Source organism: Homarus americanus, unplaced genomic scaffold (genome assembly GCF_018991925.1).
Source record: "Homarus americanus isolate GMGI-L3 unplaced genomic scaffold, GMGI_Hamer_2.0 scaffold51458, whole genome shotgun sequence".
In the NCBI taxonomy this organism is placed as follows: Eukaryota; Metazoa; Arthropoda; class Malacostraca; order Decapoda; family Nephropidae; genus Homarus; species Homarus americanus.
This window is the reverse complement of record NW_024755315.1, coordinates 19,582-45,292: the sequence shown is the minus strand read 5'-3', so window position 1 is coordinate 45,292 and position 25,711 is coordinate 19,582. Positions and strand designations below refer to the sequence as shown.

At 45.4% G+C, this 25,711-nt stretch overlaps 1 protein-coding gene and 1 long non-coding RNA gene across 3 annotated transcripts in view; one reads left to right on the top strand and one right to left on the bottom strand.

Moving 5' to 3' along the window:
• Positions 1–25,430, top strand: part of LOC121856497 (histamine H1 receptor-like) — a 262,478-nt gene extending 237,048 nt beyond the window's left edge. For both annotated transcript variants that reach the window (XM_042352088.1, XM_042352089.1), the window contains 3 exons: positions 17,084–18,427; positions 19,760–19,850; positions 22,898–25,430. In XM_042352088.1, the coding sequence (XP_042208022.1) occupies positions 17,909–18,427; positions 19,760–19,850; positions 22,898–24,279 (1,992 nt within the window). In that variant the 5' untranslated portion in view covers positions 17,084–17,908 and the 3' untranslated portion in view covers positions 24,280–25,430. The remainder of the gene's footprint in view (positions 1–17,083; positions 18,428–19,759; positions 19,851–22,897) is intronic.
• Positions 25,350–25,661, bottom strand: LOC121856504. Its single transcript, XR_006086994.1, has 3 exons — positions 25,623–25,661; positions 25,475–25,558; positions 25,350–25,418 (listed from the first exon to the last, which is right to left on the bottom strand). It is a non-coding gene; the product is annotated as an uncharacterized LOC121856504 (long non-coding RNA).
• Between the last annotated feature and the right edge of the window lie 50 nt (positions 25,662–25,711).

Here is a 25,711-nt window from a genome sequence, read left to right as displayed (position 1 = left end):
TCTCTCCTGTATTATTGTGTGTTTGTGTTTACGTCTGTTTATTTATCTTGTTTACATGTTTTTTTCTGTGAATTATTGTTTGTAATTTATGGTAATTACGTTATTCTGTTTGCAGTGTTACCTTAGAGGGTTTTAAAGAGCAATAGTATGTGTGCATGTTGAATAATAATAATAATAATAATAATAATAATAATAATAATAATAATAATAAGTGGTCTGAGCAACGCATGGCTCGAGTGATGAGGACAACTCGTCGATCTTTCTCTGACAATGATGTAGTCAATGAGATGCCAGTGTTTGGATCGTGGGTGTTGCCACGAACCCTTGAACTTGTCGGCCTGCCTAAACAAGGTATTGGTGATAGTGAGGTTGTGTGCAGCACACTTGCTGAGGAGGAGTAGGCCGTTGGGATTACACTTGCCTTGTCCATTTATCCCTATGGTTCCCTACCATAAGTCAACATCTCTGCCAACTCTGGCACTGAAGTCGCCAAGGAGCACAACCTTATCTTCTCTGGGGATAGAGGTTAGCACTCTGTCAAGGCCGGCGTAAAAGGCCTCCTTGATGTCATCCTCTGTATCCAGTGTTGGGGCGTATGCACTGATGAAAAAGGCATGACGTGAGTGATTCAGTGGGACTCAGAGCGTCGTGAGGCGCTGGTTAGATCCCAACAGGCATTTCAGGTAGCCTGTGTAGGATGCATTGGCGGATGGCAAAGCCAACTCCATAAATGCGGTTTCTCTCCGCAGCAGGCTTACCCTTCCAGAAGAAGGTATAGCCAGACCCCCGTTCTGTGAGTCGACCCTCGTCTGGGAGCCAGGACTCACTAATGGCCGCTATGTTGATGTTGTACCTAGCCAGCTCTTTTGCCATAAGGGCAGTTCTTTCAGGGTGCTCATTTGGGCCATTATCCAGAATGGTTCTGACATTCCATGCAGCGACCATAAAAGGTTGTATTTTTTTTCTTTGATCTGTAATTATAATTGTTTTCGATTGCGATTGCCCAGTCAAGTTGGTTCTTTCGGCAGGCTTTGTTTAGGGCACCTATTTCTAGCCCCCTCCCCATGTGGGGTGAGCAGAGTGGCTCCTGGAAAGGGCTGCTCAGTCGCACAGGCAGGACCGGATTGCACTGCTGCCTTTTTTTTAAGGGGAATAGCCCCTGTTGGTCACCTCTTCCGCCAATACCGCCGTTGGGGTTTTGTTGGAGCTCTGTAAACGTGTCTCCACCGCAGATTTTTTGTTCGGGGCTTACTCCCATAGCCTTATAGGGCTTATACCTACCAAGGTTAATTCGCAAGGCAGCTGGGCAGTGGTTGTAGGCGCCAGGACGTGTCCACAGGCCAGTGGGCCGTCCCTCTGGGGCCCACTGCTTCTCTGAGATCCCCTGCTGCTATAGCCTGGGCCCACGAGGCACCCAGTTACCGTGTGTTGCCACGAGGAGGCACAGCAGGAGTCTTGATGGTGAAGAGGCTGTGTACTGGCAGGGGAAGACTTTTGCAAGTTGCTTCCCTGTTCATCATGAGGGATAGCCAGCGGCGGCAGCTGAAAGCGAGAGGAAGCAAGCAGTGGTTGCATCTTAACACACACACACACACCTACCTATATTATCCCTGTCAATATCGTGTTCATTTAGTATTTCAGAATCTCTCTCTCTCTCTCTCTCTCTCTCTCTCTCTCTCTCTCTCTCTCTCTCACACACATTTTATTTCCGATTTTCTGTAAATGTATTTTATTTCCCTCACCCCCACCCCCCGAGTGATTATGCCAACACCTGTGCATTCATTAATAGATGTAAAAAGTACAGGTGTTAATTCTTTTTTCGTTATACCTGAATGATTTTCGTGCATTAGGAATCATTCGTGGTATACAACGTGTTAACTTGTGTCAATACTGAATACTTTTCTTTACTCGACGGATATTTAGTACTCTTGCCTGGTCGCTCTTACTGACTTAACTGGTGGTATTTTCAGCATGCAGTCACTGCGTTTTAGATGTTTATATTTTTCGGTTCACGTGAAAATTTGGCCCCAAACTAATTTCACCTTAAGTTTAACCACCCTAACCTAACCTAACCAATCCAAACTTAATGCTAACTTAACCTAATTATTCAACGCTAACTTAACTTAACCTAACCTATCCAACGCTAACCTAACCTAACCTAACCTATCTTAACCTATCCTAACCTAACCTAACCAGTGTGAGGTTAAGGGAGACCTCTGAATCTCTCTCATTATTCCCTGACAGGTGCTCATACCCTTCAGGAACCTTCCAGTAAATCATGAGGGCTGTCTACGAGTGATACAAGGACCTGTCAGTTTAGTAGACAGGTCCTGACAGTTAATAGACAGGTCCTGGTGGATTCCCTGACTGTTGAGGAGATTATATACCTGTAGAGACGTAATATATAGGTACAGGTGTGCTGTGTTTGTTTGGCTTTATTTGGTGTCTACTGCCGTCGCTACTACTAATACTGGTTTATTTATGACCTCCAGCCTCCCTCAATAGTCACACCTTTGCCACCATTTTATTACGTTAAAATTAAATATCCTTTTACATAAGTAGCTACCCTGGCTGTGTTGAGCTAGTTGAGCCACAGATCTATGGCGGCATTCAGTGACTGTTGCCTCATAGTCAATATCTACTACTACTACTACAAACGTGGCCTCCAGCCTCCCCCAAAAGCCACACCATCACCGCCATTTTATTACCTTAATATTAAATATCCTAATACACAAGTAGCTATCCCATCTGTGTTAAATTAGTTGAGCCGCAGATCTATCCGGCATTCAGTGACAGTAGCCTCATAGTCAATATCTGCAACTGTTGTCGGCGTTGGGGCAGAAGCTCTCGTTCCCCTGAGGCAGAGCAAATCCGACCGAAGGAGAGAGGACAGTCGACATCTCATCCAGGCTGTAACATAACTTCTGGGCTACTCCTCCTCCTCCTCCTCCTCTTCCCACGACAACCAATCACTAACTCTTACTACCACAATCATATACTACCACCAGTACTTCCACCACCCCTACTACCTCCTATATTACCACCACCCCAACAACCACTACCACCACCCCTACCACACTACCGCCCCTAGACGCGATACAACACTGATTGCCTCACACATATATACAGAAATGTCTCCCACTTCAATATGCTGTCACCCCCCACACTGAGATGACTGCAAAGCTATTCTCTGATTGTTCTTCTTCTTAACCTCCCCCTCCCCTTAGGAATATGGCGTTGTTAATATTCGTTCGACTTTTTTTTTAATGTAAGGTGGTTAAGAATCCTGATGGGTGTAGATTGGTTTGACACACACACACACACACACACACACACACACTACTGATCGCGTGGTTCCTGCAGGTGTAAATGTACTAATTAAGTAAACATTAAAATAAAGCAGTTTCGGTAATAAAAGACGTGATCGTGTGTGGCTCCCAGGTGGAGTAAATTAACTAGAGTGGATGACGGCCGCTGCTCCTCCATAACACATTTCAATGCAGGAAAATGACAAAAATGGCCGCTCTCTTAACCCCTGATTTTCCCAGGTCTACTTTGATGCTTTGTATTTCACATCATTGACTTTCTTTTGTCACGGTCTTTTGAATTGTTGAGTAAATAACTTGAAAGAAAGTTCCTGGGGACAAAGGACGAGGAGAAGCTGCTGCCAGAGGGTCGCAATCAAGAAGGAGGGACGCTGTGGAGGACCCGCCCGGAGACAAAAGCTTTTGTTTACACTGACGCACACCCAGCCACGCATGCTGCCCGCCAAAAATATCAGCTGATAGTTCTGGCGGGAAAAATATCCATCTCTACTGCAGATACAAGATAATAAAATTTACCACCTCGCCTTGAGTGATAGTTTCAGCGGCAAATGTGAAAAAAATATCATCTTTTCTCCCTTAAAAAAAATTATAATTGCTTCGGCGGAAAATGTTCCTCGCTGGTGCAATTCCGTGTTGGATTAAAATATTTTTTCCCGCCAAAATTGTAAGCTGACAGTTTTGGCGGGAAGTATTCATACAGACAGCAGATAGTCTAGGTCGGCTCCGGCTGGCACTCTCCTAGTGAATGGTGCCGCCTCACCCTTCTAAAGGTCTTGGGTAAAAAGGTGTGTTTAAACGAGAGCTTCAACACACCAATTCTCGGGGGAATAATTCTGGTGCAGTGTAAATATTATGATGAAAGCCTCGTTGTCTCTCTTGGTCAGGAAAATAAGAATCACATTTAATCCCATCAAGATGCTCACGTTTTTCCCAGAAGAAATATATTTCTCAAACTTCGCAAAAGTGTCAAGTTTATTTGTTGGAAAAAATATATATATTTGACCAGAGGATTCGTAGACATTTTGAAAACACGACCTTTACCAGGAGGTATTACGACGGGGAGGTAAAATGATTTTCCGGGGTTTGGGGGAAGAGGGGGGGTGGGTAGGAGTGTGTCGGGGTAGAGAATGTGTTGTTGGAGAATAAGGGTGTGGTGTTGGGGAGTAGGGGAGGTGGTGGCTGGTAGGTGGGTATTGAGGTGTGTTGGGGGGTTGGAGTGTGTTAGAAGGTAGGGGTGTGTTAGTGGGAGAGGGTTGTGTTCGAGGGGTAGAGGGTGTAGTGATGATGAGTAGGTGTGGTGGGGTGGGGGACTAAGGCGTTACACAATATGAAAGGTTTGACGCCACGGATCACAAACACAGTTACGTCACCGTTTGCTTTGACTCCGCTAAACTATTTACACGCGTTCCATGCAGCGAAATAACCCAACATCGCGTCGCATTTAAGTACAAAAGACGCCGCTAGTGCAGAGCTAACGTGGGGAATTTACATAGCAGGACTGGCGAATCGCATATCAGAGCATCGCAGAAAAGAGATATTCACTTAAATTCTTGACGTTTTTTCCATTATCTTCCTTGCGTTGAAATCACACGAGAGAGAGATAGAACACGATGCGTTTTGTTCTCTCCCTCCTTCCCTCTTTTCTTCCCGTCCTCCGTCACCCCTTCCTTCCTTCCTCCCTCCCTTCTCTGTCTCCATCCTTCACACCCTCCTCCTCTCCCTGTCTCCCTCCTTCACTCCCTCCTTCCATCCATCCTTCTCTCCCTCCCTTCCTGTCTCTGTCTCCTTCCTACACTCCCTCCCCCACTCCCTCCCACTCCCTCCCTCATCCTTGTCCCAATATCGACATTCATTTCGCGCCAATTCTCTCAAATTCACTGCCAGTTTTTTTTTCTTTCCTTTCTATTTTTTTTCTTTTTTCACCACCACCAAAATCCCTAACCCTCTTTTTATTGACTTTCCCCCTCCCCTTCCCCCCCCCCTTCACACCCCTCCCCTTCCTCCTGCCCCACCCCCCTCCTAAATCTAATCCGTTTTCCCACAACCTTTAACCAATCGCAGCTCAATCAATATTTCTGGTGGTTTTTATTTTTATATTTTTTTATCGCGTTTCCTTTCGTATTTTATTTTTTAATTTGTATTTTGTTATTTTTTGTGTATAGTCGATGTTGTTTTTATTATTATTATTATTATTTTTTACGAATGCCTTTAGTGTTCGTTCATGGTGGTTGTAATCATCTCTCTCTCTCTCTCTCTCTCTCGTTATACTCCAACAGGTCTCCGTATTTCCTTTCCCCAACACCTCCTCCCAATACCTTCTCCCCAGCACCACCTCCCCAACACCACCTCCCAACACCACCTCCCCAACACCACCTCCTCCCCAACACCACCTCCTCCCCAGCACCACCTCCCCAACTCCACCTCCCCAACCCACCCAGCACCTCTCCCCAGCACCTCCCCAACACCTCCTCCCAACACCTTCCACAACACCTCCTCCCCAACTCCATCTCCCCAACACCGCCTCCTTCTCAAGACCTCCTCCCACACCTCCTCCCTAAGACCTCCCCAACACCACCTCCCAGCACCTCCTCCCAACACCTCCTCCCCAACACCTCCTCCCCAGCACCACCTCCCAACTCCACCTCCCCAACACCACCCCCAGCACCTCCCCAACACCTCCTCCCCAACACCTCCTCCCAACACCTCCTCCCCAACACCTCCTCCCCAACACCTCCTCCCCAACACCTCCTCCCCTACACCACCTCCTTCCCAGCACCTCCCAGCACCACCTCCCAACACCTCCTACCCTCCCACACCACCTCCTCCCCAGCACCTCCTCCCCACACCTCACCTCCCAACACCTCCACAACACCTCCAACACCTCCCAACACCACAGCACCTCCTCCCACAGCACCCCTCCACAGCAACACCTCCCCAACACCTCAACATCTCCTCCACAACACCTTCTCCACAACACCTCCTCAACTCACCTCCAACACCACCACCTCAACACATCTTCCCCACCTTCCCCACACCACCTCCCCAACACCTCCCAACACCTCCACAACACCTCCTCCCAACTCCACCTTCCCAACACCACCTCCTCCCCTCAACCTCACCTCCCCAACACCTCCTCCTCCCAACACCTCCCCAGCACCTCCTCAACACCTCCTCTACAACACCCACAACACCTCCTCCAACCCCACCTCCCCTCCCCAACACCTCCTCCAACACCTCCTCCCCAGCACACCTCCCCAACACCTCCTCCCCAACACCTCCTCCCCAACACCACCTCCCCAGCACCTCCCCAACACCTCCCCAGCACCTCCCCAACACCTCCCCAGCACCTCCTCCCCTGTCAGCTCAGACTCTTGCCCACCTTTGATGTCGTAAACAAGTTTGTTGGGATGATCCAGCCTCCTTGGGGAATAGTTTTGCCTGAGACCCTCCTTTGGCTGCCTCTGTCTCTGTCTCTCTCTGATTGTCTGTCTATATTTGTCTATCTGTGTATCTCTCTCTTGTTTTAGTCTCCTTGTTGCTCTGAGTCTCCGTAAGTGTGTTGAATAGAATATGTCAACAAACCAAGTGATATTGTCGTTTCTGTCTGTCTGTCTGTCTGTCTGTCTCGATTGGTTAGTTGGGCTACCTGTCTGTTAAATTTTGGTGCTGTAAGGTCAGAGGTCAAGGTCATTGTGTTTCAGTCTATGTGTGTGACCTCATACTAGTGTTTAAATGGACCAGAGAACAGAATTACTACGTTCGAGTCTTTTTACCGGGAAGGGAGAGAGAGTCTTGAGGGTTTTAATGCCACTGTGGGCAGGTCGTGTTGGTGAGGAGGTGCTGGGGAGGTGGTGCTGGGGAGGTGGTGTTGGGGAGGAGGTGATGAGGTGTTGGGGAAGAGAAGCTGGGGAAGTGGTGATTGGGAGGAGGTGCTGGGGAGGTGATGGGGAGGAGTTGGGCAGGAGATGCTGGGGGGAAGTGGTGATTGGGAGGTGCTGGGGAGGGCAAGGATGGGAGGGGGGGTGTTGGGGAGGAGATGCTGGGGAGGAGCTGGTGGGGAGGTGGTGTTGGGGAGGTGGTGGTGGGGAGGTGTTGGGCAGGAGGTGCTGGGGAGTAAGCGTTGGGAGGATGTGATGGGAAGGGGAGGTGATGGGGAGGGTGTTGGGGAGGAGATGATGGGGGAGGAGCTGGTGTTGAGATTTTGATTTTGATTTTGCCGCTTGCAGCGGCTACTTTATTGTGCACCCCACACTCATCCTGTGAGCGGTAGCGCAAAAGGATTACAGAGTAGGGTTTACAAAGGGTCATAATAATTAACCCCGGTTGTCAGGATATTATGGCACCGAAAGTTACACAGTATTTCATTTACATTATTTGTTTAGTTCTATACATAGAGGGTAACTTATTCACAAATGCGTGAGAACAGGCGTGTGAGGCAGTATGTCTGGCCTCACACTTTATTATTCACATTTACGTGAGGTTCAAGCACATTGCGTATTTGGTTCTGTACTGAGAACTGATATAGTTACTGAGTGATACAACTTAATATGTCGGCTATCTTGCCATTAGAGATGAAGTGTTGTGCCATTTCACACACAGTGTGCTTGGACCTGTCCTAAAAGAGGAGGTGATGGGGAGGTGGTGGTGGGGAGGTGGTGGTGGGAGGTGGTGTTGGGGGGAGGTGATGGGGAGATGTTGGGAATGAGGTGCTGGGGAAGTGTTGGGAGGAGGAAGTGTTGGGGAGGAGGTTTTGGGGAGGAGGTTTTGGGGATGAAGAGTTTGGGAGGAGGCGGTGGAGGGAGGTGTTGGGAGGTGTTTGGGAGGAGGTGCTGGGAGTAAGTGTTGGGAGGATGGGTGGAGGGGAGGTGTTGGGGAGGAGGTGTTAGGAGGAGCTGGCAGGGAGGTGTTGGGGAGGAGGTGTTGGGGAGGATGTTAGGAGTAGGTGCTGGGGAGGAGGTGCTGGGAGGAAGTGTTGGGGAGGAGGTGGAGGGGAGGTGTTGGGGAAGTGCTGGGGGGTGGCAGAGGTGCTGGGGAGGAGCTGGCAGGAGGAGGTTCTGGGGAGGAGGTGTTGGGGAGGTGGAGTTGGGGAGGGGAGGTGGAGTTGGGGAGGGAGTGTTAGAGAGGAGGTGCTGGGGAGGAAGTGTTGGGAAGGTGTTGGGGAGGAGGTGTTGGGAGGAGGTAGAGGTGATGGGGAGGAGGAGGAGGAGGTGGAGGTGTTGTTTTTTGTACCCCCAGTTTTCCCTGAGAAACTAACAGTGATACGATAGTTTTTTAACATACGTACGACTTTAGTTTATAGTTTGACTGTTGGAAGTAAACAAAGTCAACGATACTTCTTTTGTTTTTGTGTACGATAGCTTTTTTTTTCTCTCTCCTGGAAGTTAATAATGCAACGATACTTTTCACCATTATGTACGCTTGTCTGACACTTGTGAGCTCAGAAAATCATTAAATACAGCTATGTTCTGTAACGTCACGTATGGTCTTATTACATACCTGTCAGGGCTGTAACGAGCAGGATGGTTGCCGCCGCTCGTAAGCTTGTTCGCGTCCCCCACTTCGGAGGGTAGACGGAGATGAGAACGTGACTGCTGCCTCGACACACAGATCAGACACTATCCAGCCGTCGACACAGCTGTACTTGCACCCCGCTGTTCGTTCAAATTCTGGTTGTGAACTCATCATGTGTCCTGGACTCGTGGGCTGATTCCCCAGACCTTCACTAATCGACTGTCAATCTCCGTACACCTCCCCCAGCTGCCACGTCATCGCCACTTTCTCCACCGTCTGTGCCCTGGTGTCTCTCCTGTGTAGCAAGACATCGCCCGCCGAGGCCAAGTGAGGAAGCTGACTTGACCTTCCCCCTGAGAGTGGATCACTGCTTTCCAGAACCTTCCCTAGGGCCGCCGCCGTAGGAAATATCTGTTCATTGTTTGATTCCATTAATTGTTTGACTCCCTTAATTGTTTGAGTCCATTAATTGTTTGACTCCTGTAATTGTTTGATTCTCTGAATTGTTTGATTCCATTAATCATTGACTCCAGTAATTGTTTGACTCCCGATAATTGTTTGACTCCCGTAATTGTTATTTGATGTTTGTGTGAGTGGTGTCAGAGTTTTGTGTTATTTTCATAGTAAACAGATGTCCATCTCGAACGGTTGTTTGTTATCCCTCAGAAAACCATGGTTCTTGACTTTCCTCTTATAAGATCCTGATTAGGCTGGCAAGGGATTCGTATCCCTAAGTCCTTTTATCGAGATGATCAACAGATACAAACGATACTTAACACAATATATAAGCTCGTGTGATATGTGCTTCTGTCTCCATAGCATTAGTAAACAGTACAACGACAGTTTTTGTACTACAGTGAGGTGAGTGAAACTGGGTTACCACACACACACACGGTATACATTTCCTAGATTAAAAGCGGCATAAATTCTTCCCTCAAACGTTTAATGTTGGACTCGATTCGGTACTTAGATGTAGATTGCTGATGCCTTTTACCCCTCGAGCACCACTCACATCAGGGAAACGTTTCGAGTGTGTTTTGCGAGGGTGAGATGAATGTACTGACTCGCTGTGTGATCTAGCTGAAGGAGAGAGAGAGAGAGAGAGGGTTGTTATAAAGCTCTGGGTGAGAGTTTGTGTACATGTGTTATTGAGATAAATCACATATGGTAAAAGGAAGTTCTCTAAGGTTTTTTCAAAGTATGATGTAATTCTTCCTGCTTCCCTCCTCTCCCTGTCTCCCCACTCTCCCTCCTCCCTCCCTCCCTCTCTCCCTCAACTGGCTCCAACACTCGGCGGTGGAGCTCTAGGATCATTCAGGTGCCAAGCAAACACTAACACGGCTCATCCACTTTCTCCCGTGTGTCTAGATCGACGGTTGGCTAGAGTGATTGGTGGTGTGTGATTGATAGATTGACTGTGATCGGTAAACTGGTAGAGTGATTGGTGGTGTGTGATTGATAGATTGGCTGTGATCGGTAAACTGGTAGAGTGATTGGTGGTGTGTGATTGATAGATTGGCTGTGATCGGTAAACTGGTAGAGTGATTGGTGGTGTGTGATTGATAGATTGGCTGTGATCGGTAAACTGGTAAAGTGATTGGTGGTGTGTGATTGGTAGAGTAGTGAAATGATTGGTTGTGTTTGATGAAGTGATTGGTAGTTTGGTGGAGTGATTGGAAGAGTGATGTGAGATTGGTTCTGTGATTGGTAGTTTGGTGCAGTGATTGGTAGAGTAATAGGAGATTGGTTGTTTGATTGGTGAACTAGTGGTGTGGTTGGTAAGCGTGGGAATCTCCAGGTGAGGGTGGGAACTTGTCGAGTCCCCCAGTAACAAGTATCGTCCCCCAGTAACAAGTATCGTCCCCGGGTCCAACTAACAATACCCTCTGAACAGTGCTACCATATTCATTACACACTCACAAGTGTTGCACTCAAAACCCCGTCTCTGTTAGCCAGCTCAGGCATTCGACATAGCCTGGCGTTAGTCTCTACCCCACTGTTACCCTTTTCCCTGAATTCTTCGCCAGCACGTGCAATAAATAGACCAGGGATAACTACGTCAGACGAGCGATCGATCGTATTCTGCCTGCCGTGGCGGTGTTGTGTTGTGCCAGTTTAAGTCTCTCAAACACACACCTTGCAGCCTTTACCGTCAAGTATTTCTCACTCCTTCGTAACTCATTCTTCAATATAAGAATAACTTGGGCGGGTTTTGGCCTTTTTCCTACCGGGGGTCTGAGTCCTACTGAGGGTGTGAGTCCTAGTGCGGGTCTGAGTCCTACTGAGGGTCTGAGTCTTACTGAGGGTCTGAGTCCTACTGAGGTTCTGAGTCCTACTGAGGGTCTGAGTGCTACCAAGGTTTTGAGTCCTACTGAGGGTCTGAGTCCTACTGAGGTTCTGAGCCCTACCGAGGTTCTGAGTCCTACTGAGGTTCTGAGTCCTACTGAGGGTCTGAGTGCTACCAAGGTTTTGAGTCCTACTGAGGGTCTGAGTCCTAATGAGGTTCTGAGTCCTACTGAGGTTCTGAGTCCTAATGAGGGTCTGAGTGCTACCAAGGTTTTGAGTCCTACTGGGGGTCTGTGTTTGAGTCCTACTGAAGGTCTGAGTCCCACCAAGTCCGTATGGCAGAGAGAGATTCTTTAAGATATGATTCTCCCTAAACTAGAGACGTAACAATCCCTCTTAACTGATTCACTTAACTTACGACACAAAGAAAGATTATCAAAGGTTCTTACGATATTTTCCTTTAACTGCATATACAGGGAAGAGTATAATAACCTGTAATAACCTGTAATACAACTTGTCAATAGTTACGCTGGCCTTCCTTCACTTAGGGGGGAGGGGGGTGTGACGGGAAATGACGTAGGAATTTATGTGACTACGAGTGGTGGGTTGTTTTTGGGGGGAAATTTCCCTTCATGGGCCAGTGCTGTTTTAGGTCTTAAATATCGACTCGTAACAGTAAATCCTTCATAAAAACTCATTAACTTGTCAGATATCAAAAGGCAAGGGGGGTTTATTACGCTCATTGATTAAATTTTGTTAGAATGTATGAAGATTATCGGATTATCGGTCTGTAGAATTTATTGTTTCGTAAATATCTTGATAAATTTGAGGAAACGGTTGGATTCTGTTGATGGGATTTCCACTTTGAACAATATTTGGCTTCATCTTCTTAGGGGTCGTGTGGGTGAGACGGAGGATTGAGGGATTTTAACATCCATTTACACTCACCACAACACCCACACACACCAGATACACCCCCTCCCTTCCTCCCGTTTCTCTCTCATTTAATAGTTCCCTCCTCTCCTACCCTTCCTCCCTCCTCCTCTACCCTTCCTCCCTCCTCCCCTACCCTTCCTCCCTCCCTAAGGCGTTCCTCAGGGGTGTGGCCTGGAGGTGGGCGGTCCCCTGGGAGGTTCCGCGTGTTGAACAAGGTGATTGTGTCGTTAACTTCACCGGCCCTCCACCCACCCTCCACCCGCCCTCCACTCCACTGCTCAGTTATGGAATAATTTTATCCAGTGGAGAGTTTTTATAGTGTGTGTGTGTGTGTGTGTGTGTGTATATATCAGCCCTCTCTCACGGCCCCTGTACACATCATTAGGTCACACGCCATAAACTCAAGGTTAGGTCAACAAGCATTAACCTTCTTACCTTATAAAAGACACACACCTGGGCTAAAAACCACCCACTGATTGACTATAGTGTACCTGAGTGTGTAGGTTGATTGAAGGTAAGTGAAGCCATTAACCAGGTCATATTTCATTCCTTACCAAACACTAAGATCATATTTGAATATTCATGAACTCTATAATGATCTGGGTAATGGAACGAGTGATTTTGTGCGTGTGTGTTTGTGATGTAGGGGTGTGTTTGTGATGTAGGGGTGTGTTTGTGATGTAGGGGTGTGTTTGTGATGTAGGGGTGTGTTTGTGATGTAGGGGTGTGTTTGTGATGTAGGGGTGTGTTTGTGATGCAAGTGTGTGTTTGTGATGTAGGGGAACATAGATGTGTCTTATAATATGTTGGTAAATTTCTAAGAGTGATTTTTTGGTACTCAGGTAGGAAGCTAACCTAACCTAACCTACCCCACCCAACCCTAACCCTAACCAAAGCTACCCCACCCCTGACCTAACCTACCCCTGACCTGACTTAACCTAACCTAACCCACTCCTCTTTTGACCTGACCTGACCCCACCTAAACTCATATCCGCTTCTGAGTCAAGATATTGCTTGGCTATATCCTTAGAGTCGGGGAAAAAAGTGCAAATATACGAATCAATGAGAGGCCAAGTTAACTGTTATTCACTCAAGAAATATAATGAATTACTTAAAATGAACAAAATTAATCTTAGGTGAAGAATATTGTACTGTATATTTTTTACCTCCTTCTCTGCCTCCTATTCTTGACGCTTGTTTCATTGCCAACACGACCCCCCCCTCTCCTCCCTCTCCCCCTCTTTCTCTACCTCTTTTGGTCATTCCCTCTTATTCCTAACCCCCTTTCTCTGCCTCTTCATTCACTAAAACGCGTCTTTGTTTCTGCCAGTATTGTCGTCCAGGTGACCTTGTGGTGGTAAGACTCATCAAGGCCCTAACACACTTCCCTGACCATTAGTGTTGGCTTCAAGTGCTAATGGCTTTTAGTCATAAGGGATCCAAAGGAATAATGGAGTCCAGAAGTAATGGTTGGCAGTCTTAGTGGGTGACAGTCTTAGTGGGTGACAGTCTTATTGGTGGTGACAGTCTTAGTGGGTGACAGTCTTATTGGTGGTGACAGTCTTAGTGGGTGACAGTCATATTGGTGGTGACAGTCTTAGTGGGTGACAGTCATATTGGTGGTGACAGTCTTAGTGGGTGACAGTCATATTGGTGGTGACAGTCTTAGTGGGTGACAGTCTTATTGGTGGTGACAGTCTTATTGGTGGTGACAGTCTTAGTGGGTGACAGTCTTATTGGTGGTGACAGTCTTAGTGGGTGGTGGTGACAGTCTTAGTGGGTGACAGTCATATTGGTGACAGTCTTAGTGGGTGACAGTCATATTGGTGGTGACAGTCTTAGTGGGTGACAGTCATATTGGTGGTGACAGTCTTAGTGGGTGACAGTCATATTGGTGGTGACAGTCTTAGTGGGTGACAGTCATATTGGTGGTGACAGTCTTAGTGGGTGACAGTCATATTGGTGGTGACAGTCTTAGTGGGTGACAGTCTTAGTGGGTGATAGAAAAACATAAATAAAAGCGTCAATAAAATATAATAAGATTTTCCATACCATAAATAAATTATAAATAACAAAATATTAATAAATATCTTTTTCACATTATTCTCTCATCTCTCTTCCTTCCTTTATGGAAATATATATATATATATATATATATATATATATATATATATATATATATATATATATATATATATATATATATATATATATATATAGTCCCCCCTGAAGATGTAGATTATACAGCGCTTGGGAACTGTGTTTCTTTTCCTTGTGGTTATCAGCATATATACTAGATCAAGCACCTACAGTGATTTACTTGCATATATATATATATATATATATATATATATATATATATATATATATATATATATATATATATATATATATATATATCTATATATATATATATATATATATATCGTCTCTCAACGTTTTTTAAGGTCACTCTTTAGTGAAATGTGTTACTGGATGTACAGTCTCGTTCAAGATTCTTCGAACACTGCTGGAAACAGCATGTAAAAGGTTATCGGTGATTGGTTACCTAGTTCCCCGTTGCTTAGTTAATGGTAGGGCTTTGTTGATTTGTATTATATTATACTACTAACTATAGTAAAGAACGGAATTGAGTTGCCAGCTGTTTCCAGCATTGTTTGAAGAATCTTGAACGAGACTGTACTTAAGTAGATTCATTAAATTTCAATTCTGACAAAAAAATCTAAATCTCAATATACTGTGTGTACCCCTATCCGTCCAGCCCTCCCTCCCTCTCCCTACCCCACTCCTATCACTTCCTTCCTCCCTCCCCCTGTCCTTTCGATTCCACCCTCTCTCTTTACCCTTCCACCTCTCCGCCCCCCTCCTCCCCTCTCTTTTCACCCCTCCCGCTCTCTTTTCAACCCTTCCCCTCTCCTTTCACCCTTCCCCCTCTTCTTTCACCCCATCTCCTTCCACCTACTCCCACTCTCCGTCAACTTCCACCCCTCCTCTTCATTCACCCCTACGCCCTCTCCTTCCATCCTCCTCCCCCTCTTCTTCCACCTCCACTCCTTCTCCTCCCAACCCTCCCTCTCTCAGCCCAACCCTCCCTCTCTCAGCTCCAGCCTCCCTCTCAGCCCCCTCCTCCTAGCCCAACCCTCTCTCAGCCCAACCTCCTCTCCTCCTCTCCCTCCCAACCCCTCCCCCCCTCCCCTCTCAGCTCAAGCCCTCCTCTCTCAGCCCAACCTCCTCCTCTCCTCCCAATCTCCCTCTCAGTCCCCTCCCTCCTCCCTCCTCTCTCCCAATCCCTCTCTCAGCCCAACCCTCCCTCTCTCTCCCTCCCTCCCTCTCTCCTCCCAACCTGCCCTCTCTCAGCCCAACCCAGAGGGGTGAAATGAGGGGGAAGGAAGGAAAGGAAGGTGGGAAGGAGAGGGGAGTGAAGGGAGAGAGAGGGGAGGGAGGTGGAAGGAGAGAGGGAGGAGGGTGGAAGGGAGAGGGAGGAGGGGAAGGTAGTGGGGAGGTGGTGGAAAGAGAGGGGGGAGGAAGGAGAGGAGGAGGTGGAAGGATGGGGAAGGATGTGGAAGGGGGAGTGGAAGGAGAGGGGAGAAGGAAGGAGGAGGTGGAAGAGGAGGAGGGGGGAGGGGGAGGAGGTGGAAGGGGAGGGGAGGAGGTGGTGGAAGGACAGGGGAGGGGAAAGGGAGGGGGGAAGGGGGGGAGAGGGGAGGAGGTGGAAGGAGAGAGGGGGGAGGGGATGGAGGAGGGGAAGGGAGGGAGAGAAGGACAGGACAGGTGAGGAGGTGGAGGGGTGGGAAGGAGGGAGGTGTGGAAGACAGAGGAAGAGGTGAGAGGGTAGGGGTGGAAGGGAGGGAAGGAGGTGGAAGGACAGAGGAGGAGGTAAGGAGAGGGTGGGGTGGAAGGAGAGAGGGGGTGGATGGAGGGGTGGATGGAGAGAGGGAGGGGTGGATGGAGAGAGGGAGGGGTGGATGGTTAGTGGAGGGAGTGGAAGAGGCTGGCACTTGGATGTCAATTAGTGATAAGTATACAAGTACTTAGATCATCATAAAGGTAGCAATTACATAGGTTATTTACTATGTGGTCATTAATTAAGGTACACAGAAGCCATCATGTGGGTATACCCTAGTTGATGAGTTCATCACAAGAGGATTATGATTCAGTTCACCTTTATGCTGGCACTTGGATGTCAATTAGTGATAAGTATACAAGTACTTAGATCATCATAAAGGTAGCAATTACATAGGTTATTTACTATGTGGTCATTAATTAAGGTACACAGAAGCCATCATGTGGGTATACCCTAGTTGATGAGTTCATCACAAGAGGATTATGATTCAGTTCACCTTTATGTTTCAATTCCAGTTTACAAATACCTATAGTTCTTGTTATGTAATATTGATAATAAGGTAAAGGGCTCTCAAGGCACATACAGTTATACACCTTTTCCTCGGTATTCACTAGACCTTGTTAAGTTAATATATAAGAAAGTGACAAGCTTACTTTTAAAACATTTGTATTACTTAAATTACAAGAAAACCTTAAATGAATAATGGATAAATAAATAGATGGTGAAAATCTTGGCTCTATATATTATGTACTTGTAGAAACCCAACTATACTGTCTCGTCTCCACGTCAGAACTGACGGTTCCACACCTCAAAGAAGGCCACTGAGTCCAGCATAGCTAGTTTTCTCCACACTCTTCATCTTGCCCACTTTGCCCACTCTTCATCTTAGCTACATTTCATCTTGCCCACACTCTTCCTCTTGGCTGCGCTCTTCATCTTGGCTACACTCTTCATCTTGGCCAACTCTTCCTCTTGGCAAACTCTTCCTCTTGGCTGCACTCTTCAACATGGCCAACTCTTCCTCTTGGCCAACTCTTCCTCTTGGCCACCCTCATCTTGCCCATACTCTTTTCTTGTATCTTTTTATTGGCCTCACTCACCACCCATACAGTATTGTACATGTTTCTGCACCATGTTGTTGAATCTTTGCCTTGAATCTAATGTCAGTGTTCTTCGGCAGGTATGAGTGTGGGAGATAGGCCGAGGCAGTGCGTGGAGCCTCCTTCTCGTCACACGTGACCAGCATATCTTGAACATCTAAAAGAAAAATTGTCTTTCCTTTCCCCATGTCTGCCAAGCATAAGAAGTCTACCAACTAGTCTCATCTGTCTGGAAGAGAAGTTAAATATTAGTTGAAAATCTTGCACCTCATTTTGTTAAAAAAGAAAAGAAAAAAGTTTTCCCAGCCTTGTCCAAAGACACGAGTAAGGCAACACTCCACAGGTTTTGGGTCTTCAATTTGTGCTAACATAAAAACTATAGTATACTCGAGTCTCTTTTACCTCCCCAGAAGACAATGTCTCATGGAGGCATCGTCAACATCCTTGAATTGCTTTCGAGTACAGGCATTTGGGTACTTTCGGATCATCTACATCATATTGCTACAAGTGAGACCAAGATAAGAAAGTACACTAGTATGAGGCACAGTGCAAACAGTAAGAGCCCTCATACTTAAAAACAGCTGGTTTGTTTTTGAGGCAAACTCTAAATTCTGGGGGAGCAACCTTGTGCCTCCGTGTTTACATAATCTAAAACAATGGCAATGATGGTATTAGAGGCACATGTTGCTGGATGATACTCTTCTGTTTGAGTAAGTTTTTAGGCAGACATAACAACATAACATCATGAAAACATGGAAAGTTTTCAGGTACAGTTTAGTCAGTTGTTTGATAGAGACAAGTTGAGAATGTTATGCGGAGCAAATTGAGATTGTTCAGGACATGAATACTAAGTAGGCACCTCAGCCACATCATCAAGGTTACGTCGTAAACAAGGTTTTGTTGCTATGGACTCCCCGTCATATCTCCTGACAGAGATAGACACGACACCCTTCAAGACTCTCGATGACCTGGCTTACAACATCAGTAGGAGGTACAGGATCTCTCATGGTGTCTTCCCTAAGTACCTACCACCTCCCAACGTGGCGGTACAGGACGCCACAGTCCACAGTATTGGCCATATTGACATCGTGGTTTGTAACTGCACTGAGGATGATGCTGGAGTTACGTCTACCGTGGACGCCTCCCGGGATGTGACCTCAGGGATGTGGGACCTGAGTAGCTCCTGGGGTAACCTCTCCACTTCTTGGAACTTCACTCAAGTGGAACTGGGCATCAATGTGACACGGGAGGAGGAAGCTCCAGGGTGGTGGGGGTCTGGGGAGTCGATGTCCGGGGCTGGGGGAGAGTGGGGCCCAGGACTCCTAGCAGTTACTGGTCTGGCCCTCTACACCCTCGCCCTCTGCACTGCCGTCGGCAACGCCCTCGTCATCCATGCTATCAGGACGGAGAAGCGCCTCCAGACGGTATGTGGCCATCTTGCTAGTCCACAGTAGACAGTGTTATATTTATTGGTTACACGTATACATGTATCCTCAAAATACCACAATACAGTACTTACACAACCACTGTACATATACAACCACTATACAGAAATAATTGGTGCAGAGCTCTTCTGGGAATGAAAGATTTCCGAGTATTGAGACGAATTTCTCATCTCTGTAATTTTTCAGGGAACTGGGGTAAGATTTCCAAGAGTCTAAACAACACATCTTGCAAGGACAGACATTGTCGCACATCCTCGGAATGTTTTTAGGTGCTGGGTAAAGTTTTCCCAGAGTTTAAACTACAGTACATATATTCCACAAACAGACACGGAGCTATAGTTATTTACACAAACACCACGGTACACATATAATATGTTTTAACTAAAAAAATATACTACTGTTTACACCATACATACTGTGCTCACTAACAGATGCTGCTGCCTTGGGCTTGTGATGCAGGCAGGCCAAATGGTGATATGATGATGCAGGATGGCCTGCCTTTGTCCTGTACCATGTGTTACTGTCACTCTCCTGTCCCTCCCTGAAGGAGGGATTGTACAGTACATGCACTGTATACAATACATATACCTCTACACACTAGCCTACAGTAGGCATACATTGTCTACTCTGCTATGTATAGTACTTTCACACTTACTGAATACAGTACAGTATATGTAACTGTATTAACTTTTCACACCTTAACACTGCTTTAACATTGTATTCTTGGCTAATTGTGTCTTGGTACAGTAATGCATAGCACAAATTGTATACAAAAACAGCAGTGAACGGGGGAACAACTTTGTACAATGGCAGCAGAATATGAATTAAGCTGAGTTACCCAAGCAGCTAGCCCACCCACGCGCCCAGCATGTGTTGTGACACTACTCCCACAAGACCCCATGTCTGTCTGTCCTCATTTATGTCTTTATTCACTCACTGTTATTTAAACTCCTAAGTAAATACTTAGACAGTTCAGACAGTCCTCAGGTGTTAATCAATAATTCTAGCTAACAGGAAGATTTGTCCCCTGGAATTAATTAAATGACTAATGACAGTTTTAGCCAGTAGGTTCTGTCTCCTCAGGTGAAACTTAAGGGATTAATTAGTTTAAACAGGTAGGTATGTCCCCAGGAGTTAATTAAATCAATAATCACAGTTCAAACAGGTAGGTTGATGTCCACATGATACTAATTAATTTTATGATGTAAGTTGTGTTTCCAGGAGGTATAATTGGGTCAATAAATAATGGAAATAGATAAGTTGTGTTTGTGTGACTTAATTAAATAATAAGTTAAAGTTTTGTGTTCCCAGGTGTCCAACTTGTTCATCATGAGTCTGGCAGCAGCAGACCTTACTGTGGGGGTCATCGTCATGCCCATCAGTGCTGCCTACGCCATGATGGGTAAGGCCCGGGTGTGTGTGTGTAAGCTGAGATCAAAACCTTGAATTTGGGATCAATTGTCAATGAGCCAAAAAAAGTCAGTGGTTAAAAACATCAACTCTTAGTCAAAGACAACAATGAGACCAAAATAGTGCATTCTGGTGTTGGGATAAATGGTTACCTTTAACAAACTTCAAGTTAAAGTTTGAGTAAGAGGTTAAAGCCTATGGTATAGTTGAAGTCCAGTGTTGAACCCAAAAATATGTGGTTTAAATTGAAGTCTTTCTTAAGTTAATGACAAAGTTTGGTGAACTCATTGTTAAAAAACTTTGGAGAAATTAGAGTTGGGAATCTGTCTCAAAGTTACATGCAAGATGAGAAATATACTGTGCAGGGTGTTAGAAAAGGCCCTGTGCACCTGAAGTAATTAATACTATAGTTGTTCCTTGTTATACCTATATGTACAGTACTGTACATGTATTCCCCGATTTATGACAGTTACATTCCTGGAAACCTTTCTAACGCAAATTGGGCTCCATTTAACATGTGTTTCAATGGGATGCAATCCTGACCTGTACAGCAGAGACATGCAACACACAAAACACGATCCTACGCTCACAAAACAAATAAATAAATTAAATAACACTCACCACGCACAGAAATTACGATCCTACACAGTTAATAATCATTTCAGTCACTAAAACAAAGCAAAATCTGAATGTTAACATTCTCCTCTTTCTAATAACAGCAAAGTATCACAGTGATCACAAGGCTATGCAACGATAAGTAACAATAACATTGGTTACATGACAGGATCAATCACGTTGGCCGTGAGGCGGTACATGGGTAGGTGATGCTGCATGGTGGATGGAAAAGCAGTTTCTGTGCATATTGATCATCTTGGATTTGACAAGTGAAGGGAAAGATCCACCTCTCCAGTGTTAACATTCTGCATCAGCAAGTTTAGCCTCGTGAAAACTATCGTTTGCAGTGGATTTTGCCTCACGGAAATTGAATACAGGCGTTAAAAAACTAATTATCGTTAACCGGAATATCGTAAAACAGATGATCATAAATCAGGAGACACCTGTACCTTGTTGTATTTACAGTAAATATTGGGAATGTTTTCTCTATGTTTGTCTTTGGTACCCCCAAAATGTTCTACACTACTGAGGGTATACACAAACACTTGTTATCTTGAAAATAGGTTCTTATTCTCGTACGGGAGATATACAGATGGACAAAGAAACTCGCTTCCACACCATAAGGACTGGTGGTCTCCATTCTCTGTACCACTGCGCGCTGGCATGTACAGATGCCAGCATTCACAAGCTGAATACATAAAATGTAAATATGATAATTCATATACATAACATGGTGCATAATAAATGGAAATATTACATAGGATTAATATATGTTCTGTAATACTTTACTATACATAATTAATAGAGTAATATAAGAATACATAGCTTAAGGTACTACTTCATGTCCATATTATACATTTTCCACTTTCAACATTTACTGTGACCATTTTCAATATTTACTGGAAGTAGAGATAGGTAAATACAGAAACTATATTTTTAATTACTGCAGGTGCACAGGGACTTCTCTAACACCTTAAACAATACTGTATATCTACAGATAAATTTATAGCTGAAGACATATTGTTATAGTCTAAGTCACTTTTTGGGTCACATTTAAAAATCAGTTAATTTTGTAGTCCTCCATCAAAGTCAATTTATGGTGATATTCACATATAAAAGTAAAATTCTATTGATGTCATGAGTTACATTAAAAACTGAAATCATTATACTGATCTGTTTGTTATATTCAATGTAAAGTCAGAGATAAGTCTAAGACGACAAAAAATATCATAGTGGAAGAAAATCAAATGTATACAAGTACAGTGGCTTTAAAATTAACAACAAACTGTACTGGAAATATTAATGTGGTATTTACTGTTACTCTTTCAAGCCTTGACCCACTTAATGCTGGGTGGGTGGGTGAGTAACACACACACACACATACTCCATCATTCGTTAATGGTGAACAAAGGGTCAAGATTAACCTTTGACCAAACGAAAAATACCTACATAAGAAAACTTATTTATTATCTCTAGAATAAACCAAATAGGATGGAGGATTAACATATTTTGTATTCTGTTTTTTTTTCCTATATTTCTCGTAAATAAAGATGCTTCGTGTCACCCATCCCTGGACAACACCATGTTTGTCTGTTGTGTGTTAGTCAGTTGTTTATGGGAGCAAGAGGAGGAACGTTTCATAGACATTACTTGTAACATTATTCTGTTAACTTTGGTCATTTTAGCGTCAAATATAATAACTCATAGATCAAACAAGATATAAACTAAGATAGCTGAATCAACCCCAAATTTCCACCAGAATTCATTGCAGCAAACAACCAATGAATGACCTAGGGCTTGGAGGAGATGGGCACATTGTATCTTTACTGGACAGTATTTACAAGAAGAAGAAAAAAAATAATTCCTCCAACCAATTTGCTTTATTCTAGGGATAAGAAATAAGTTTTCTTCTATATATATTTTTAGTTAGATATTCTCCTTGAATATTACAACCATTATAACTGCTGTGATAGAAAGTACTGTGCACCAGACAGTTTGACAGGTTGTTGTATGACACATAACAAATTGCAATGACAATAACCCACTAAACATTAATAGATTGACTGATTGGCAGAGACAGGACTAATTAACAGTGGCAGAAACCGGATTGACTGATTAATAATGGCAGAGACTGGACTAACTGACTGATAATGGCAGAGACTGGATTGACTGTTTGACAATGTCAGAGATTGAACTTTCTGACTGACCTTTTGAGTGGTGAGATGAGTGCAGTACTGTACATTCTTTACATCAAGATAAGGATCAGCAACTTCCCAACTTGCTGATCTACAAATTTTCTGTATGTTTCCAAGATAAGCTTCCGAGGCAGAGGTATTTTCTCTTATACAGTATTCGTAGTTTATGGAAAGGCTATTGTCACACTTCAGTTGTTAGCGGGAGTGTTAAAGTGTGTTATCTTCACAGGAGAGTGGCGGCTGGGACTCGTAGTGTGTCAGTTCTGGTTGGCTGCGGACTACACAGCCTCCACAGCTTCCATCTTCAACCTGGTGATCCTGTCCCTGGACCGGTACTGGTCCATCACTGCTCCACTGCGCTACCTGCGGCGGCGTACTAGACGGCGAGCCTGGGTAATGATCGGAGCTTCGTGGACAGCAGCAACAGCATGGTTGGTGCCTGTACTGGCCTGGCACCATCTGGCACTGGGGGGTATCAGAAGCCACCCACCTCATGTGTGTGAGACAGAGTTCTCCACCAGCGCTGCCTTTAAGGCTGTTACAGCTGCACTCAATTTTTATTTGCCCACAGCTCTTATGCTGTACCTTTATTGTCGCATATTCCGAGAGGTGCAGTCACGTCAGGTGCTTGGCCGGGTTCCCTTCACCAGCCATGATCTTGTCACAGACTCGTGCAGTGAGGTAGAACGGCACTCCCGCCCTCCACATCAGGCCCGCAACAACCAGTCGTCCTCACACAACCTCCCCTCCATCACAGCCAATAACGAGTGCAGTCAATTCCGCAGCTTGACTGTGGTTTCCCCGGGAAGTGATGACTGCTCACACTACTCAGGGGTGGTGGTTAGTGTTGAATATCTTCCTGAAGAAATTGACCAGACTTCCCCAACCCACCACCATCACCTCAACCACCAGCAATCACAACAACAACAACAACAACAGCAGCAGCAGCAACACCAACAGCTGTCACCACATCAACAAAATCAACTACAGCAACAGCGGCGGCAAGCTGCAGCAAACCGGCTGGGACCTCACCACAACCACATACACTGTTACCAGAGCACCACCCGGCCGCACTCATCCTGGGACCCCTCCACACATTCACCGCACAGAGCCCGGGAACAGAAGTGGGGCAGTAGCTGGCGTCTGAGTACTTTGTCGCAGGGAGCCAACAGCCCCCGCATTACAGCCCCTGCCACCACCACCACCACAGCAACAAATGGCACCAGGAAAAAGCGGACTGTGGCGTGTACCAACAGTGGTGGTGGTGGTGGTGGTGGCGGGGGAGCGCGACGGGTAGAGGGCGTTAACTTGGCAAAGGAGAGAAAGGCAGCACGACAGCTGGGGGTCATTGTAGGTGCCTTCATGGCCTGTTGGGTGCCATATTTCACTCTCTTCCCCATTATGGCACTGTGTGACACTTGTGTCCCTGCCCATGCACACACTGCCACCATCTGGCTGGGATACCTTAATTCTGCACTCAATCCTGTTCTCTATCCACTTTGCAACCATAATTTCCGGCGAGCCTTTGCCAGGATGTTGCGGCTGCCAACCCGCAAGAGTAATAACTATGCCAACGCCCACAGGCTGGCCACCATCACCGTCAGACACTGACGCCCACACTGTGCCGGCCACACCAACTACTGGCCCATCACCCTCGGTAGACAAGCCAACACGGGTCTTACCATGTACAGTCAAAGAACCCATAAACATCATTATGTTAATGACCTGGGTTATATATTCATGATAATAGGATGACCTTTCACCTCCAAGCCTCACCAATGTTCACCACTCATCACTTTTATTAAACAATTTAATTATATGTGACAATCTAGCAAATAGATTTTCCTCAGCTATTTTACACCAGAAATGATTAAGTAACTCAAGTATTCAGTCTCCAGCAGTAACTTCCATTATTACAAACATTACCTTCTGTACTACCAGTGAGTGGACCTGAAAGGACACTTACTTGCATCTCACACTGCCGCACATAAGTAGCATTACTTTAGATGACCTTGTACTGTACAATGGACAAGATAATAGAAGGGAGACTATTGTGTTGACTTTGGAACATTTTATATGTCGTAATACTTAGTATAGATATCTCTGAAATTCCTGTAGCACAGTTCATTGATGTGAAATTATTGTAATTAGATAAAACTAATTACCATATTTTCACATCCTCCCAGTGGTCAACTTAATGACACATTTACCATCCCCTTCAATACAGTTTTTGTGTAATTTGATATATATTACTGTATCATTGGATCCTTATTATGTCAGAAAAGTTGCTCACCATCTTGGCACCACATGACTAAGTAAGACTGGTATGTAATGAGCTAACACCATCAATGAGAATTGTCAATAAGGTGGTTTATTCAGTGTGAATTTTCTGTTCCATGTTGCCTTCCTCACTACCACCATGTTGGACATCAGATGATTCCAAGATCTTTGTGAATTTAGCAGTTATGAGGCATGTGTGTGTGTGTGTGTGTGTGTGTGTGTGTGTGTGTATGTATAATACAGTACTACTATATTTCAAAGACCCATGAGTTTTGTTTCCAGTACAATGACCTTTTATCATATCTAAACCTCATAGTTTATTGTCAACAGAATACTGTACTAACACATTTAGACCATAGTGTACGATATTATTTAAGAGACATTACCTCAACACCACCCGACTCTACACCACCTGGCTCTACACTTACCTCAACACTACCACCAGACTCTACACCTTACCTCAACACTACCTGACTCTACACCACCTGGCTCTACACTACCACCACAACACCACCTGGCTCTACACCTGGCTCTACACCTTACCTCAACACTACCTGGCTCTACACCTTACCTCAACACCACCTGGCTCTACACCTTACCTCAACACTACCTGACACCACCTGGCTCTACACCTTACCTCAACACCCTGGCTCTACACCTTACCTCAACACCACCTGACTCTACACCTTACCTCAACACCACCTGTCTCTACACTTACCTCACCTCAACACCACCTGGCTCTACACCTACCTCAACACCACCT